Source organism: Labeo rohita, chromosome 22, assembly GCF_022985175.1.
Source record: "Labeo rohita strain BAU-BD-2019 chromosome 22, IGBB_LRoh.1.0, whole genome shotgun sequence".
NCBI classification, from domain to species: Eukaryota; Metazoa; Chordata; class Actinopteri; order Cypriniformes; family Cyprinidae; genus Labeo; species Labeo rohita.
The window spans coordinates 13,123,530-13,141,343 of NC_066890.1; the positions used below are offsets into that span (position 1 = coordinate 13,123,530).

The window sequence follows — 17,814 nt, forward strand, 5'->3', positions numbered from 1 at the left end:
CCTTCATTCTGAAGGGCCCATTGAAGTTGCATGCTTTTGAATTGGCAAAACTGAGCAAAGTAGACAACACTCTGTCTAAAATAACACACTGTTAACTTCTTATTCATTGAACTGTTGTATAAGACCAGTATATTTGCACTTGTGTGATGCTGCACTTACTGTGTGTGTAATATTGCTTAACTATGATGTAAATATGAGACAAAAAGTTTAGGGATATTCAAACTACGTTCTCTAGGCTCCATCACACAGTGAGATGTTGCCCGTTTTTTTATCTAACTTTATTTTTTGTTTATTAAATATAAAAGTGGAACATGGAATAAATGCTTGCTTAAAAAATAAATAAATAAATAAATAAATAAAGTGCTTCATGTATCCATGCTAAATGGACATATTAGCTTAAATAGTTAATAAAAAGGTTAAACTGGCACAGTTGTGTTCTGTTAACTCATATTTCTCTGTAAGGACACATTTTAAAATTTAATTATTGTAAGTATTTGTATGCCTCATACAGTATGGCAAAGTATATTTTCAAGTGTAAGGGTTTTACAGGTGTAGTAAATTTATCTATAAATATCACTTAATGAACATTTAATGTCTCAACTTCAAAATAAGTCTGTATTGTCCAGTGGCTTGTATTTGGTTGCACATGAATGACTGGACTGCATTTTGCTTACATTCAGGTCTAGTTCAGGTTTTCTGTACTGTTTAATGCTCTTTTGTTATGTTTACACAAACAATAAACAACACAATATAATAGCTAATTTTTTAAACCTAGTTGCATAACTGGATACATTTTAAGAAGTCAGTGTTGCGATTGTAGTGACAGGTCATGGAGAGCTGAGAAAAAATAATAATAATGATCAATATTCAGCAGCTGGAATTCTTGGGTTAAAACTGATAGAACCTGATAGGGAATTACATATGATTAAATGAAGGTGATAATATTAGATATTGTAATATAATATTCCTGCTAGAAAGCAAAAGTCAGTTTGTATGTGTGTTTTCCATGCATTCATTGTTTTTAAAATTTGAATTTAAGTCTGTTTGTGGTAACAGACAGATAGATTTGCATATCTTCAGCGTAGCAATGGAAAGACACGCCATGATTCCTAAAAATGGATCCCAAAATGGATGCTTCTTGTTTGGTGGGTGTGTCGAAAAAATGTCAGCAAGTCCAAGTAAAGTTGTTTACAAATGTGTCCACTGCAGCTCAGTGTATGCAACAATTGAAATTTTATTTGATATTAGAAGACATGTCATGAGTTTTATAGTAACATTACAGCATGTCAACATGATGATGCATTTGTTTTTATTTATTTACATACCAAATTGTATACAAAATGTTAATTGCTTTACATAAAAATGAGAAAGAAAATACACTCAGTGTATTTGAGGGGGGTTACTCAGTAGTATGTGAGGCTAAATAGATGTGTTTTCAGTCTGGTAAGATGTTTGCATTGACGTGCGTCAACTTCCACTAGGCCTACACATTCCCGCTGCACCACTTAATTTGCCTCCGGCTCCTGCACCACTGAATTTGTTTGTTGCTGGACCATCACCTGCCTGTGCTCCAAAGTGGGCACCAGTCTCAAACTCTCAACAAATGCATGAAGGTACATTAATGCTGGCTGCACACTAGACGATTTTCAAATCTTAACTGATTTTAAAACCATGGGAGACCACATACATGAAGACAGTTTCACACAATGCTTCTAATTTCTCTGACAAAGCAAATGGCTGAAGACTTTTAGTTTTCTTATTAAAGAACATAGAAGTGTGGAAAAAGGATATGACTTTGGAGCAGTGGCATGATATAATAAGTTCACGCAGTTAAAACACAGGTTTGTTTTGATACTGGCATTTATGGGAGTAGGGCCACTTATAGACACTTGCTATTTCTGGGTTTATATTATTAGATACAAAACAGTAGTGGACAGTAAGAAAAAGACTGGGAGTGGTGCCAGTAGCTGGGTCTTTTTCTCATCAGTGGAGGACCTCCTGGCTGATGATCACAATGTGGAGCCGGTCCTGATCGTGTCATTTTTTGCTGGTGATAATCTTTTCCATGTCAATTTTTTTTTTTTTTTTGACAACATGAATTAGCACATAAGATGAGTTGACTGCAGTTTAATCAAAGAAAATTATATATTCATGCTTTTATAAAAATCTTATACATTATTGGATCTTATTTGTAAGTTTGCATTTAGTCGCTTAGTGATGTCATAAAATGGCCTCACATTAGCATCCATGTTGGATACAAAGGAGCTCCAATGTTGTCATCTACTTTTACTGTGTTACTTAGTAGTGTTGCTAACAGCTTTATTTAAAGGATGTCTATTGTGTGGCTCAGGTAATTAGAAGCTGGGTTAGCTGGATGTTTAAAGTAGCTTTGTTGGAATATTACTCTAATTTACAGTAGATGCAGACATGTGTAAGTCCATGTGAGAACTCCAACATGCATGCCCTTTCCTGTTTATGTAAGTTTATGTGTTGTTATGTATGTTTCTATGGAGTGTGGGTGCTGGAATGGAAATGTGTGCCACTGATTGCTCCACTGACTCTAGGGAAGCCAGTTTTGTCCTGAAAGCTATTTGCCAGGTTTGCAAACTCATCCTCTTTGGGCCATAGAATGTATTAATTTCTCAATGTACAAAGGACCTTGCAAATGTCCAAAAAAAATATACTGAAGGGTTCCTTTTGACATATCAAACTGGTCTGCAACACCCCTGATGCTCTCTTGGTTTTCCAACATCCAAATAGAGCACAGCATTTTTTTCAGGGTGTCCAAGGCTATGTTGATCAGAAAATGACCAACCTTCTCACAAAGATCCTGTAGAAAAGTATGTGCAGCATTTATAGTAGGTTTCGACATCCCTGTGATGCTGTAAATATGCTGACACAAATCTTGCTATGGCTGTTTGTGGCGAGAGGAGCAAACGACAGACACAGTGGGTGTGACATCAGGCCTCGGAGAGGCCTTTACTGAACATAAAATAACCAGAAGTGTCCAAAAAGTGGGTAAAAAGTGTCCAAAATAAACAGGGGATCTAGTGTCCTCGTCGTGCTGGGGCTTCCGTGAAGGAGGGGCAGTGTTCGAGAAGGAAGGGTTCAGGTAAGGGCTGGAGTCTGGTGGCTGCACTTGCTCCCCGCTGAGATCCGCGGTGCGAGGGGCGGCAGCTTCATCCACCTTGGCCCACGGCACTTCCTGGAGATTTAACAGCCCGGCATCCTGGCCTTATTTACATCAGCCCCTCCTCTCTCGCACGCCCACTCCCATGAAGTATATTGTTTGCACCTTTATATACATTAAAGGCAATATAACTGAAATAATAAGAGCACAAGTATAGATCTGGAACTTCTTTAAGTCTGTCTAAATATCATGTAGTTGCAACCCTCTACACTGTGAGTAAATCACTCACATATCACTCTGGGCAACTAAATGATGTCACTGGCTAATACATTTTCAGATTTTACTCGCCAATGTGCGAGTTGGAAGCTAAGTATAAGTTTAGCACAGATATATTTTTACTCGCCGAACACTGACTTGTGCTTCAGAGTTTCACTTTCCATCATCGATATGTGACATTGTTCCAATTCATCTCAAGGGATGCACAGCGTACCTGTATTTGACATACCTTAAACTCTGGGGTGAAGGTGCACGACTCGCCATTGCTTTGCTTTTATCTTACATGCAAAGAGAGTGAGAACCAAAGATAAATTATCTCCGAAAATCAAAGATAAATTCTTTATTATACTCCACAGATAAATCCACAGGACGAGGGTAAAAACACACATACATTTTGACAAGACCGGACCCCAAACACTGAACAGAATGCAACTTATAAAGAGTGATAACGATCACCTTTAAAGGTGATAACGATAAACTTAATTAAGGTACAGGTGATACAAGGAAAACTAATGTTGACTAAACAAGGACAGGAAACAGGAACGACCAAATATGGGCACAAGAGGGAGAAACCAAACTAAACAGTCCACAGGGGTGTGACAGATGGACTGATAAACTTCTCTATAATCATCTCAACACGCACAGATATTTTAACAGTTAAGCAGTCAGTTGTGTCGAGTGAGGATCACTGTGTATCAGCTCACATCAGGTAAGATTTTTCTGCTTAACAGACTGCAGCATGTACTGATGTGTGATCATAGACTGATTCATGTGTAGTTATTGAGCAATTTAGGCTCTTACTTTAAGTCCTTTGACACATTTAAGGATGTATACATCTTTATGAATTACCTCAGAGAATTTGCAAATGTACACCAATTTTCATGTGTGATGTTTTTTTGGGAATCGGTTTGTAATTATAAGACTATTATTCAGTGTTGGGAAAAGGTACTTTTCGAAGTAGTGCAATACACCATAAAAAAGTAACTAATTCTGTTACTTAATTACTTTTTATGGGAAGTAATGTGTTACTTTACAATTTACTTAAAAAGTAAAAGCAATCTGATTACGTAAACTGCTTTACTTGTAATGTGTTTCCCCTGACACTGGTAATATCTACTAGAGAATCCTTTAATTCTTTATTCAATTATGACAATAAATGATTCATACTCTCTTCATTTATAACTAATTTTTAACATATAAATGCAGTGTAAGAGTTTGACAAAAACATTACACAAACTGAAGGCAACAGCAAAGCTAATTAACCCCACCCTTCTGAAATGTCTTTTAGATGAAGACAAATAACAGTGGACTGTCAAAACAATGGCTTCCTTTCAGACAGGTGAGTATGTATGTATTAATAGATTAGCATTAAAAGGTTGATTTACACTGAATCAAAAACATTTATAATAAAAACTGTGGTCGTATGATGAATGTAGGATTTTATTTCTTCATATTTAATGACAGGTTTTATAAGAATGCTGATCTCTGTTATGATGTGTAAGTATAAACTGTGACTTTTGCTTGTTACTTTTTTTTTAAAAAAAACATGAATGCACTATACTTCATGTATCTTGATCAGTCTCACAAACATTTGTACTGTATGTTGATCTTATTTAATTGTGATATTTGATTTGCATGACTCCTGTTATATTTGCAGCACATAAAACGTCTCAGGTTAATGGGTTCCCCGAGGGAACGAGACGCCGCGTCGAAACGCTTTGGGAACGCCTTCAGCGTGACCGTGCTCTGAATCACATGTGTAATCAGTCCAATGGAAGAGCGAGACGTCAACGGTGGGTGACGTCACCAACCAGGAAGCTATAAATACACGTGCGTTGGAAACCGGCGTCAGCTTCAGGAGAAAAGCAGCGCTAGCAGGGATGCAGGATGAGGGCCTCGAGACGCGGCGTCTCGTTCCCTCGGGGAACCAGGGTTACATACGTAACCTGAGACGTTCCCCTTCAGGAACTCGAGCCGCGTCGAAACGCTTTGGGAACGAGATGCCCATGCCGCCAGAAGCCGAGTCCCTGCCTAGGAAGAGCTAGGACAAAGGATAGAAGAGCCAGGAGCGACTCGCAAGTCCAGGTCGTAAAACCTGACAAAAGTAAGGGGCGTGGACCATCCCGCAGCATTACAGATGTCCTGAATAGAGACATCTTCAAGAAAAGCTTTGGAGGCCGAAACACTCCGGGTTGAGTGAGCCTTGACCCCTAAAGGAGGAGGGAGACCAGAGGACTCATATGCAGTAGAGATAGCATCCACTATCCAACGACTTAAGGTTTGTTTGGTAGCCGGAAAGCCACGCTTAGCCGGACCATAGCAAACGAAAAGCTGATCAGATTTTCTCCACCTGGCTGCTCTGTGGACGTACGTGTCCATCGCTCGAACTGGACACATACAGTTTAGCTTCTGCTGGTCGGGCTCCCGGAAGGGAGGAGGACAAAAGGCCTGAAGTACGACTGGCCGTGGTGCTGAGGAGGGGACTTTAGGGATATAACCCGAACGAGGGTGCAAAAAAGCTTTTGCCAAACCTGGCGCAAAGTCCAGAAAAGAAGGGGCCACTGAAAGGGCCTGGAGATCCCCAACTCTCTTAAGAGAAGTAATAGCAATAAGCAAAACTGTCTTAATCGTAAGGTGACGATCGGAAATCTCTTCAATAGGCTCGAAAGGAGGCCTACAGAGAGCCTCTAGCACCAGCGACAAGTCCCATGAGGGAACACGAGAACGTACAGGAGGCCTCAGCCTCAGTGCACCGCGGAGGAAACGTGAGACAAGGGGGTCTTTACCCACAGAGAGAGACCACCGAGAGGGGCGTGGTAGGCCGCAATGGCCGCCACGTAGACCTTCAGGGTGGAGTGGGATAACCCTGCGGAAAGCCTATCCTGCAGGAACTCCAGCACTGTACCAACTGGGCAGTTAACTGGGTCCTGCTGGTGGCGTTCGCACCAAGAAGTGAAAAGCCTCCACTTCAAGGCATAAAGTTTCCTCGTAGAGGGAGCTCTAGATTGGAGGATGGTCTCAACAACCTCGGTTGAGAGACCGGAAGCTAAGAGATGTGCCCCCTCAGGGGCCACACCCAAAGTTTCCACAGCTCCGGGCGAGGGTGAAACACAGTACCCCCCGCCTGTGAGAGGAGATCTCTCCTGACGGGAATCTCCCAGGGAGAGCCGTCGAGGAGAGAAATCAGGTCCGAGAACCATACTCGGCCCGGCCAGTACGGGGCTACTAGAAGGAGGGACACCCCGTCCCGGCGCACTCTCTCTAGAACTCCCGGGAGCAGAGCGATCGGGGGAAAGGCATACAGACGAAGCCTCGGCCACGTCTGTACCATGGCATCCAGCCCCAGGGGAGCTGGATGAGCTAGAGAGTACCAGAGGGGACATTGCGTGTTCTCCCTCGTGGCAAAAAGGTCCACTTGGGCTGGACCAAAAACTCTCCAGATCTGCTTCACCACCTCGGGGTGAAGCATCCATTCCCCGGGCCTCAGCCCCTGTCTCGACAGGATGTCTGCTGCCACATTTAAGTACCCCGGTAAGTAAACCGCTCTCAGCGAGAGGAGTTTGCCCCGGGACCACACAAGGATCTGGTGCGCCAGCTTGTACAAGGGGCGCGAACGCAGACCTCCCTGGTGGTTGATGTAAGAGACCACCGATGTGTTGTCGGTGCGGACCAACACATGACGGTCTCTTAGGTCCGGGAGAAAGTGCTTCAGCACTTAGAACACGGCCAGCATCTCCAGGCAATTTATGTGCCAAGTGAGTTGGTGACCTCTCCACAGACCGCGGGCGGTGTGGCCACTCATGACCGCACCCCAACCGGTGAGGGAAGCATCTGTTGCTAGCGTTACGCGGCGACAAGGAGCTCCCAGCGCCGGCCCCTGAGACAGGAACCAGGGATTCCTCCACATGTCCAAGGCACGTAGGCATCGCCGCGTGACCTTGATCATGCGAAGCGGGTTTCCCCTCGGGGAGAACCCCCTGGTTTTGAGCCACCACTGTAGGGGTCTCATGTACAGCAGGCCAAAAGGTATCACGTTGGACGCAGCCGCCATCAGACCCAGCAGTTGTTGAAACTGCTTGACAGTGAGTGACCGGCCTACTTTGACTCTCCTGACTGCAGCAAGGATCGACTCTATCCGAGCAGGAGACAACCGTGCCTGCATCGTGGTCGAGTCCCACACCACACCTAGATAAGTGGTTCTCTGTAATGGAGACAACACACTTTTCTTGGCGTTCAGTCTCAGCCCCAACTCTTTCATGTGAGCGAGCACAACATCTCGATGCTGAGCCGCTAACTGTTCCGACTGTGCTAGGATTAACCAGTCGTCGATATAGTTTAGTATGCGGATGCCCTGGAGTCGCAGCGGAGCCAGAGCTGCATCCACACACTTGGTAAAAGTGCGGGGGGAGAGTGCTAGGCCGAACGGAAGAACCCGATATTGGTATGCTTCGCCCCTGAAAGCAAACCTCAGGAACTTCCTGTGTTGAGGAAGGATGGAGACATGGAAGTACGCGTCTTTCAGATCTATCGTCACAAACCAGTCCTCGGACCTGATTTGTGACACTACTTGCTTGAGAGTAAGCATCCTGAACTTCAGCTTCATGACTGAGCGGTTCAGAACACGAAGATCTAAAATGGGACGCAGGCCCCCATCCTTCTTCGGAACAATGAAATACCGGCTGTAGAACCCGGACTCCCTGTCGTGAGGAGGGACCACCTCGATGGCCTCCTTCCTCAGAAGAGAAACTACTTCTTGTTCCATTACCAGACCCTGCTCGGGGCCCACCAAGGTGGGGGAGACCCCGATAAAAGGCGGCGGAGGAGCGCCGAACTGTATTCGATACCCTCTTTCTACAGTACGCAGGACCCAAGCAGACACATTGGGCAGTAGTTTCCACGCTGCCAAATGATCTACTAAGGGAAACAGTCTCTCGAGACTGGCCTCTGGTGTTTGTTGAGCCGCTAGAACGGTGTCCTGTAATGGTTGCCCGGCAGGAAGCACCTGAACTAGCGGCCTCAGAGCGGTCTCCTTAGTGGCGCGGAGAGCAAGATCAGCGGTCCTTCTAACCTCCGCGATATCAGCATCTTTGATCTCCTCTCCCTCATCCAGCTCTTTTAGCAGGTCAGCCTGGTATGCCTGCAACACGGACATCGTGTGCAGACACGCACCAGCCTGACCTGCCGCCGTGTACCCCTTGCCGACCAACGCTGAGGTGACTCGCAGCGGTTTGGTCGGCAATACCGGAGCCTTGAGAGACGATGCCGAACCGGGGGACAGATAGCTGGCGAGAGTCTGTTCCACCCGTGGCATCGCTCTATAGCCGCGCTCATCCAGCCCCGCAACGCTGCCATAATTATAGGAAGCGGGGATGAACAAGCGGGCTGAGAAAGGGGAATTCCACGATCTCGACACCTCGGTGTGGAGATCGGGAAAAAAGGGAAGGCTCTGGCGGGCTGAAGGTGGCCGAGACTGCAGAAATCTCTCATCCAGTCTACTTCTCTGAGGCTCGGCCTGTGACTCGGCGGGCCAATCTATTTTAAGCTTCTCAACCGCACGAGTCACAACCTCCAGCAGCTCCTCATATTGCACAGATTGAGGTGTATCGACGATCTCGACCTCACCCCCCTCGGAGGATGAGAGACGGACCGTCGAGCCCGATCCGCGGGGGGAAGAAACCGCAGTGCGGGCTTCCGATCCCGCAGACCGGGCTGCGGATCTGCCGGGTGAGGCAGAAGATAGGGGGACACCCGTCTCCATACCCTCCAGCAGATCCAACTGCGAACCCCACGAGTGCAGTGCCCGCTCCGCCTCGGCGGAAGCGGGACCAGACCCGCGAGGAGCGCTGGTGAAGGCTCCCTCCTCGAAGAGAGCCTTCCGGGAGCGGAGCGTGCGCATCGGAAGAAGATTGCAATGCGGGCAATCGGCTTTCTCGAAAGCCGATGCCGCATGCTCCGCTCCCAGACAAACCACGCATAGAGCGTGTGTATAAACATGCACACACTACAAGATTTGAAAATTGTGGCGCATCGCACACTACAAGATATTAAGATTATCATGATGGAGGGAGCGCCTCACGTGATCTTACGCAACAGATTGTCGTTTCATCAACTAATGTTTACAAATGTTAGTAAAGCCGGGCTCACACTACAGGATTTTTAGCCCGATTTTGCCCCGATTTTCCCCTCCCGAGAATCGGAGCAAAAATCTTGTCAAGCACCTCGATCGGTCCCGATGTTCGGCACGGATTATCTGGTAATGTGAGACATTCACAGATCGAATCTTACACCTCCTGATCTGCTCTCACACAAACCGGGGCCGCCCTGATCATATCAAACATGTTTAATATTCAGGATTTTAAATCGGGATGATGATGGCTGTGATTACGTCAGTACTTTCACAACAGCCAATGCACGACCACAAAACAGCTCCTGTACGGTCATTTGGATAGTGGAGATGGAGGAAACGGCTTCTTATGTTTTTGTAGTAACACTGTATGTATAATATGTTGAATCTCAGCTTTGCGGTACTTTTTAAATCATTCAGATTGGATGAGCGATTCAAAAGTAATATTTAATAACAATAGTTATTTTTAGCCGCTGGCGGCTGTCTCAGTCTTTGAGGGTTAAAACACAACGTGGTCAAACAGGCAGGGTCAATATCCAAACAAACAGTAATATCCAGGGCAAGACAAAAGCATAATCCAGAAACAGGAAAATAGGTCATAATACCAGTGAGCAGACCAAAGTAACAAATGAAACAAGACAATGAAAAGAACAAAAGAAACAAGATTATGACTATGACAATGGCAATGAAACAAGACAATGGAAAACCCTTGGTAGAGTCTGCAACAGCAAAACAATTCTTCGCAGTGGTTTGTTTGGCATGGCCCTCTTTATATGGCTGCCAAACAGGAAGTAACCATAGAGGAAGCAGAGGGAGCGGTAACAGACGTAAGAGCTCCATCTGATGGCATGGCGTGGCCTTACAGAATCCTCCCCTCAAAAAACAATAGTCCTGGAGGGTGGTGGGAACAAGGTAGACCAGGGGGTGGGATGGGGGGGCCAGGTCCATGCAGAGGAGGTGGACCTGGATCGTGGAGCAGTGACAGACAGTGAAGCACTGGAGGACCTGGGCTGCGGAGCAGTGGCAGATAGTGAAACACCGGACGACCTGGGCCACGGAGCAGTGGCAGACAGTAAAACACTGGAGCAGAAGTCCATCATGTCAGATCCCATGGATCCTGGAGCCATGGCACGGCAGGCAGAGCAGGGAGCCATGGCGAGGCAGGAAGCCCCAGCAGAGCTGTCGACCAGCATAGCAGAGTAGGAGCAAAGGTCCCCACAATAGAATAGATGATTCAGAAGATCTCCACGGTGAAGCAGATGACCAACACCACAGAGCAGAGGAGAGCAGGAATCCCCACAGCAGAGCAGAGAGTTCAGGGGTAGCCCCTCTGAACGTGGCTGGACAGTTAGAGGGTATGTGACCAGCCTTCTTGGCCAGAACAGGACAGGTAGAGGGTTCATGGACAACTTTCTTGGCCGTGGCAGAACAGGCATAGAGTTTATGATTGGCCTCCTTGGCCGTGACATGTTCATTAATGGTATCCGTGACCATTACAGGCATGGCTTGGGAGCGTGGGGACTACCGGAATGCCAACAGCTTGCACTGACACGAGTGGTTGGTCCATTACACTGACGATCATGATGGCAGTGATGACATGACTCCGGGAGATCAGCAGAGACGTGACAAGGCTCTGGGAGATCAGCTGAGATTTGACGAGGCTCTGGATGAACACTTGCGAAGTGACGTGACTCCGGGAGGTCAGATGGGACCTGGCGAGGCTCTGGATGATGAGACAAGACCTGGCGAGGCTCCGGCATGATGGCCGTGGCTTGCCAAGGTCTGTGATAGCAGCCATGTCGTGAAGAGGCTCTGCAAGGAGTGCAGCTGTGTCTTGACTTGACTCATGAAGATCAGCAGTAACTTGAATTAGGAAGATCTGTTGTGACTTGACTTGACTCAGGAAGATCTGCCGTGACTTGACTTGGCACTGGAGGGTCAGCCATCACTTGACTTGCTTTGTGTATGGCAGCCACAACGGGACGAGATTCTGGTAGGATGACCTTGGCATGGCGAGGCTCAGGCATGGCCGCCATCATGGCCGGGGACTCAGATGGAGCGGTCATCTTGTGAACTGGCTCTGGGAGGACAGCCGTGACAGGTGCAGACTCTGGAAGGGCGGCAGGCGTGACGTGAGCAGGCCCTGGAGCAGCAGGCATGATGTGAGCAGGCCCTGGAGTGGGAGGCATGATGTGAGCAGGCCCTGGAGCAGCAGGCATGACGTAAGAGGGTCCTGGCTTGCTAGACATGATGTGAGCAGGCTTTGGCTGGACAGGCATGGTGTGAACAAGCTTAGAATGCTCTGACGTGACTTGAATAATTCCAGACATGACATACAGAGACAATGAAAATAACAAAGAAACAAGTCAAGTCAAGTCACCTTTATTTATATACCACCTTTAACAACACAGAATTGTGACAAAGCGGCTGTACAGTATTAAATAGGAAATAGTGCATTAATAATGCAAGAGGGCAACAGTAAACACTCAATTTTCAGGTAAAGGCAGTTCATCAATGGATTCAATGATGTCATTATCTAGCTCAGTTCAGTTCAAATAAAATACAATATTGTGTGAAGAAAAGGTGTCCCCAACTAAGCAAGCCAAAGGTGACAGCGGCAAGGAACCAAAACTCCATCGGTGACAAATGGGGGAAAAAAACCTTGGGAGAAACCAGGCTCAGTCGGGGGGCCAGTTCTCCTCTGGCCATATGCAGAGGACTCATCTAGTTCCCGTGGTCTTAAGCCGATGGCCGTCTAGGTGACGAGGTCTTCACTTTGGATCAGTCTCTGGGACTCATCTAGTCAATGTGGTCTCCGCTGACATTCAGGGCTGTAGAGGTTGTGTCTAGGTGCTGATCCACCGCCATTCTAGGTATTATCAAATTGCCAGAGTTTTAAGAATGCAGCGGACGTGAGGGACTATAATGTTACAAGAGCTCGCTCAGGTACTGAGGAGCTAAACAATTTGGGGCTTTATAAGTAATTAGCAAGATTTTAAAATCTATACAATGTTTAATAGGGAGCCAGTGACTATGACAATGGCAATGGTAATGAAACAAGACAAAGAAACAAGGCAATGGAAAATGCTTGGTAGAGTCCACAGCAGCAAAACAATACTTCACAGGGATTTGTTTGGCATGGCCCTCTTTATATGGCTGCCAAACAGGAAGTAACCATAGAGGAAGCAGAGGGAGTGGTAACAGACAATACTAGGTAAGAGCTCCCTCTGCTGGTGTGGTGTTACAGTAATGTAATCTCTTAAACCCATCTTTGATAATAAAAATTATTGTTCCTTTTCATTAATGTGTTTTTTTTCTTCTTCTTTTTCATGCCTTAAAATGGCTAATGTAACTCTGTCCTCTCATCTGTGTTGATGAGATTATTATTATTTTGTTTTTGTTTTTTCATTTACTCACCCTCATGTATGGAAGCCCATTTCTGCCACTGAATAAAAAAATTCAGTGGGAATTAAAAGGATAATTCTGACTTTTTATCTAACAATTATTACGAGTTTACATCTTACGAGAAATAAATTCAGAATTATTATTTGTATTATTATATTTGTATCTCGGAATTTGTGAAAAAATAAACTCACAATTGCGTTATAAAGTCAAGTTCTAAGGAGAAAAAAGACTGATATATTCACAAAATTGTGAGTTTATATCTCACAATTCTGACTTTATAACTCACAATTGTGAGTTTATATCAGATATGTAGATTTTCTGAAGAAAATGTGAGCGGTTCTTGCTGTGGCAAAACTCGGCATTCGGTTGCTAGGTTGGCATGAGTGATTTCCAGGGCACTGCTAGGCACTTGTTAGGGTGTTGCTAGAGTTTTCCAGTCGGGTGTTGCTATGCAGTTGCTAGGGTAATTTTGGTGGTTCTTAGGGTGGTTGCTAGGGTACCTGGGGTGGTTGCTAGGCTAGCAATAATCTTTTTTTTGTTTTTGTTTTTTGTAATTCAGTTGCGGACTCATGATGTTTCAAAATTGAAAGAGTGTAAATAATATATTGATGATTATTTTCTATGAAATGACTGTAGTTTTTTTTTTTTTTTTTTCAAATGCAGTTGAAATGCCATTTGTATTGTCAGTTGTAAAAATATCAGTATTTTTATTTTTTTTAAATTCCCCTTTAAGTAAAAGCATGACACTGCTGTTTAATGTTCGTATTTGGTCAGTTGTCTGCTATTACTCATGTTGCACCCTTTGCAATGTGAATTCATTTGTATTCATTTTTTTTTTTTTTTTTTCTTTTCAGATGTCTTGGCCTGTATAACTGTCAGTGAGTCAGATGGTAATGTATTGTGCTGTGGTGTTTTAACTGTACATGTTCAGATCTGTAGATTGGTGTGTTAAGCTTCTGTGCATTTGGAGCCTTATATATATATATATATATATATATATATATATATATATTATTTAATTACAGCATATACCTCTGTTGACCCCTGCTACAACTACGCTGTGCTGGACGATCCATGGAGAGACGCTAATAATACACGTGATTCAGGCAGATCGTGTGACTATTATGGCACCTGGAGCGGCTGGTATCGTCTCTTCATTAATAATGTGAGCGCGCAGATCCCAGACACGTGTGTTGCTCAGTATAGCTGTGGCGTCAATGTCCCACTGTGGATTCGTAGTGGACACCCAACAGTACAGGATGGAGTCGTCACTCGAGATGTCTGTGGTTATGGTAACAGTTACTGCTGCTTTTACGGGTCTTACCCCATTAAAGTCAAAGCTTGTCCAGACAATTATTATGTCTATGAGCTGGTTAGACCAACTCTCTGTCATTCAGCATACTGTGCAGGTGATTATATTCGCATGAGCTCTTTCTACACATTCATGATACGTGTGTCTCTTTTCATTAATCACTATTCATCCAAACTTTCAGTTGTTCGCAGCGTTAACACCAGCTCTACAGCCGTCACACCAGCGACCATCTCAACTGGTAATGTAACACACTGTGTCTCTATTGACTTATTTTCTGGTCTGATTTATGTGCAGATCTGTACTCTAGAACGGATGTGTGAGGAAATGTGCTTGTCTAGTCAACTCACACTTTATACAATAGAGATGCCGCTTAGACAATAGTGACATTAAATCAGCTCTGTTCAGATTTTATTTGTTTGTATGTATGTAGATAAGAAAGCTAAATCACTTGATTCTTAATACTGTGTTGTTGCCTGAATGATCCACAGCTGTGTTTTTTGTTTAGTGATAGTTGTTCATGAGTCCCTTGTTTGTCCTGCTGTTCTTCAGAAAAATCCTTCAGGTCCCACAAATTCTTTGGTTTTCCAGTGTTTTTGTGTATTTGAACCCTTTCCAACAATGACTGTATGATTTTGAGGTTCATCTTTTCACACTGAGGACAACTGAGGGACTCATATGCAACTATTACAGACGATTCAAACAATCACTGATGTTTCAGAAGGAAAAACAATGCATTAAGAGCCGGGGGGTGAAAACTTTTTGAATTGAAGATCGGAGTAAATTTAAATTATTTTGTCTTCTGGGAAACATGTAAGTATTACTAAAAGAAAAAAAAAAAAAAATAATAATAATAATATTTAGGCAAAATAAGAAAAATGTACACGTTCATTCTGGCAGAATTGATTTTACCAAGTACAATATGTTCCTGGATCAATATCTTTGTTGACCATGAAACAACATTGTGATTAACCAATCAGATTTGAAAAAAAAAAAAAAAAAAAAACAGTTTATAGTTTTTGTGAAGTTTAGGCTTACAATCAGTGTTTGGTTCTTGTACTTCAGTGTCATTTATCATGTCCTCTGATTTTAGGGATTACTCATTGGTAAGGTTAGGTTTAGGTGTAGGGATGTGGTCAAGATTAAATTTTTGGATTAAAATGTTGTTCCAGGGTCAACAAAAAATGTTGACCTAGGAACACATCTAACTCAGTAAAATCAGCACTGTAAAAAAAAAAAAAAAATCCTGTAAAAAACGGTAAAAAGACTGCCAGCAGGGATTCCAGAGATATTCCATTAAATTACAGAAAATCACCATTTCTCAAAATTACAAGCAAAAACTGTAAAAATACAGAATAGACTTTATGGTCAAAACTCATTAAATTGCAGTATATTATTGTTGATAATATATAAAAATTATGTTAAATTACATAGAAAACAACCAACTTTCAGGTTAATTGCCATAAATTGCCATCTACAGAAATTTACTTTTAAACTACAATTTTTCCATGTACAATAACTAAGAAATAATTTATAAAAACACAGAAAGCACTTTTTTTTAAAGGATTAATCCTTCTTTTTACAGAAAAATTAAAAGGTATTTAGAACTTATTTTATGTCTACCTAGAATCATTTTGTTAAAATACAGATATTATTAACTACAATAGTCAAAAAATGTTGCATAAAAATGTTGTAAATTCGTAAATTCAAAGACAATGGCTGTAGATATACATTTTAATCATTCATTTTCCAGAAATATTACAGTTTCAAATGTTTGGACAGCAGAGAAAAATACATAAAAACAACAGCAACATTTTCAGCCAATTTCTGTAAAATTAACAACATATTCTACAGCCACAGTATTAGTCACTGTACAGAAGCATTGTATGTCAAGTTAAATGAATAATAAAATTATAGGAAACACGTTTAGTACATAATTTAGAACATGCAAAAATACCTACATACAAGAGACAACTGCTGTATACCTGTATACATTTAAAATTACATTTTATCCAAAGCAACATACAAAGTTCCAGTTAGTCTAACACAGTAGACATAGCAGTTTTTTAATAAACAGAAAGTGTTAGTATTAAAGGGATAGTTTCTGTGTATATGGCTTTCTTCTTTCAGACAATCACAATCAGAGCTATATCAATAAACACCCTGGCTCTTCTAGGCTTTAAAATGCAGTAAATGGCTGCCATGAGTTGTAAGCTCAAAAGTGCATCCATCCTTCATAAATGTACTCTACATAGTTCCAGGGGGTTAATAAAGGCCTTCTGAAGCGAAGCATATTTTACACTTTTTAAAGTAAAAAAAAAAAACTTGCTCCCGGAAAAATGCTACGACATGACATGCTAAGCTACAATCCTACATCATGCAAGTTATGCTTAAGTTGACTCTGTATGGCTGTTTGACCTGAACATTAGTTATTTTACTTTATAAGGTGTAAAATATGCTTTGCTTCAGAAGGCCTTTATTAATTCACCGGAGCCATGTTGAGTATGTTTATGATGGATGGATGCACTTTGAGCTTCAAACTCATAGCAGCCATTCACTGCCAATTTAAAGCCAAAAAGAGCCAAGATGTTTATTGATATAACTCTGATTGTGTTTGTCTGAAAGAAGAAAGTCATGTACGCATACAATGGATTGAGGGTGAGCAAATCAAAAAACAAAAAAAATAATTTTTTAGCCATTTCTTGAAAATGGGCAGAGTTAGGCAGTTTATTACAGCAGCGACAAACAGTCAAAGTAAAGGTATGTGAAAGTGAATTTGTACCTCTTTGGGATGTGATGTGAATGGCTACTGGCAACCAGTACTGGCAATCTTTCCAATCGAAAGTGACGATTTGTGTGACGTGCACTCTCTTCAACTCATTAAAGACTGCACTCAGTGCCATATGCTGGATTAGTTGCAGAGGCTTGGTAGGACATGCTGGAAGATCTGCTAAGAGAGCAATACAGTAGTCCCATCTAGAGAGAATAAGAGCTTTGACAAGGAGTTCTGTTGCATCCCCCATAAGGGCAAATCTGCAGGATCGGGCCACTGCAATGTGGTCAGTGAAGTTCATATGTGTCCACTGTAACACCAAGGTTGGGCTGGCTAAAAACATGAGCAGTTCTGTCTTGGCAAGGTTAAGTTGATGGTCATTCAACATTCAGCAAGGCATTTCTGTTCAGGAGGTAGAGATGCAATTTGGTGAGTGCCTAAAAAGTATCAAAAAACGATACCCAGCCCTACCCAAAGTTGAAAATGATCTTGTTTTACTCACCCCCATGCATTCCAAGATGTCTTCTGCAAATCACTTTTGGAGTCCAAGATCTGTTGAGGCATAAAATGCATCTAAGGGGGTATACCAACATTCTGATGATTCAAAAATGTAATGTAGAAAGCATCCAGATAATGAAACAAAGCACTAGGGTTTAACTATAACCTTTTGCTTCTGCATAAAATGACAATGATTGTCAAACAATACAATTCACAGACATGAAAAGAAAATACAGAATTTGTTGTATCATCATATGGCATGAAAAAACTTGTCTATGCTGATTACAGATTTAACAACA

The 17,814-nt window shown here is 42.9% G+C and overlaps 1 protein-coding gene across 1 annotated transcript in view; it reads left to right on the forward strand.

The window, feature by feature from the left end:
* Window positions 1–4,077: 4,077 nt before the first annotated feature.
* LOC127154195 (uncharacterized) overlaps window positions 4,078–17,814 on the forward strand; it is a 192,029-nt gene continuing 178,292 nt past the window's right edge. The window contains exons 1-6 of the mRNA XM_051095602.1: window positions 4,078–4,115; window positions 4,695–4,745; window positions 4,871–4,903; window positions 13,790–13,825; window positions 13,961–14,344; window positions 14,429–14,485. Coding sequence (XP_050951559.1) covers window positions 4,727–4,745; window positions 4,871–4,903; window positions 13,790–13,825; window positions 13,961–14,344; window positions 14,429–14,485 — 529 coding nt within the window. The 5' untranslated portion in view covers window positions 4,078–4,115; window positions 4,695–4,726. The remainder of the gene's footprint in view (window positions 4,116–4,694; window positions 4,746–4,870; window positions 4,904–13,789; window positions 13,826–13,960; window positions 14,345–14,428; window positions 14,486–17,814) is intronic.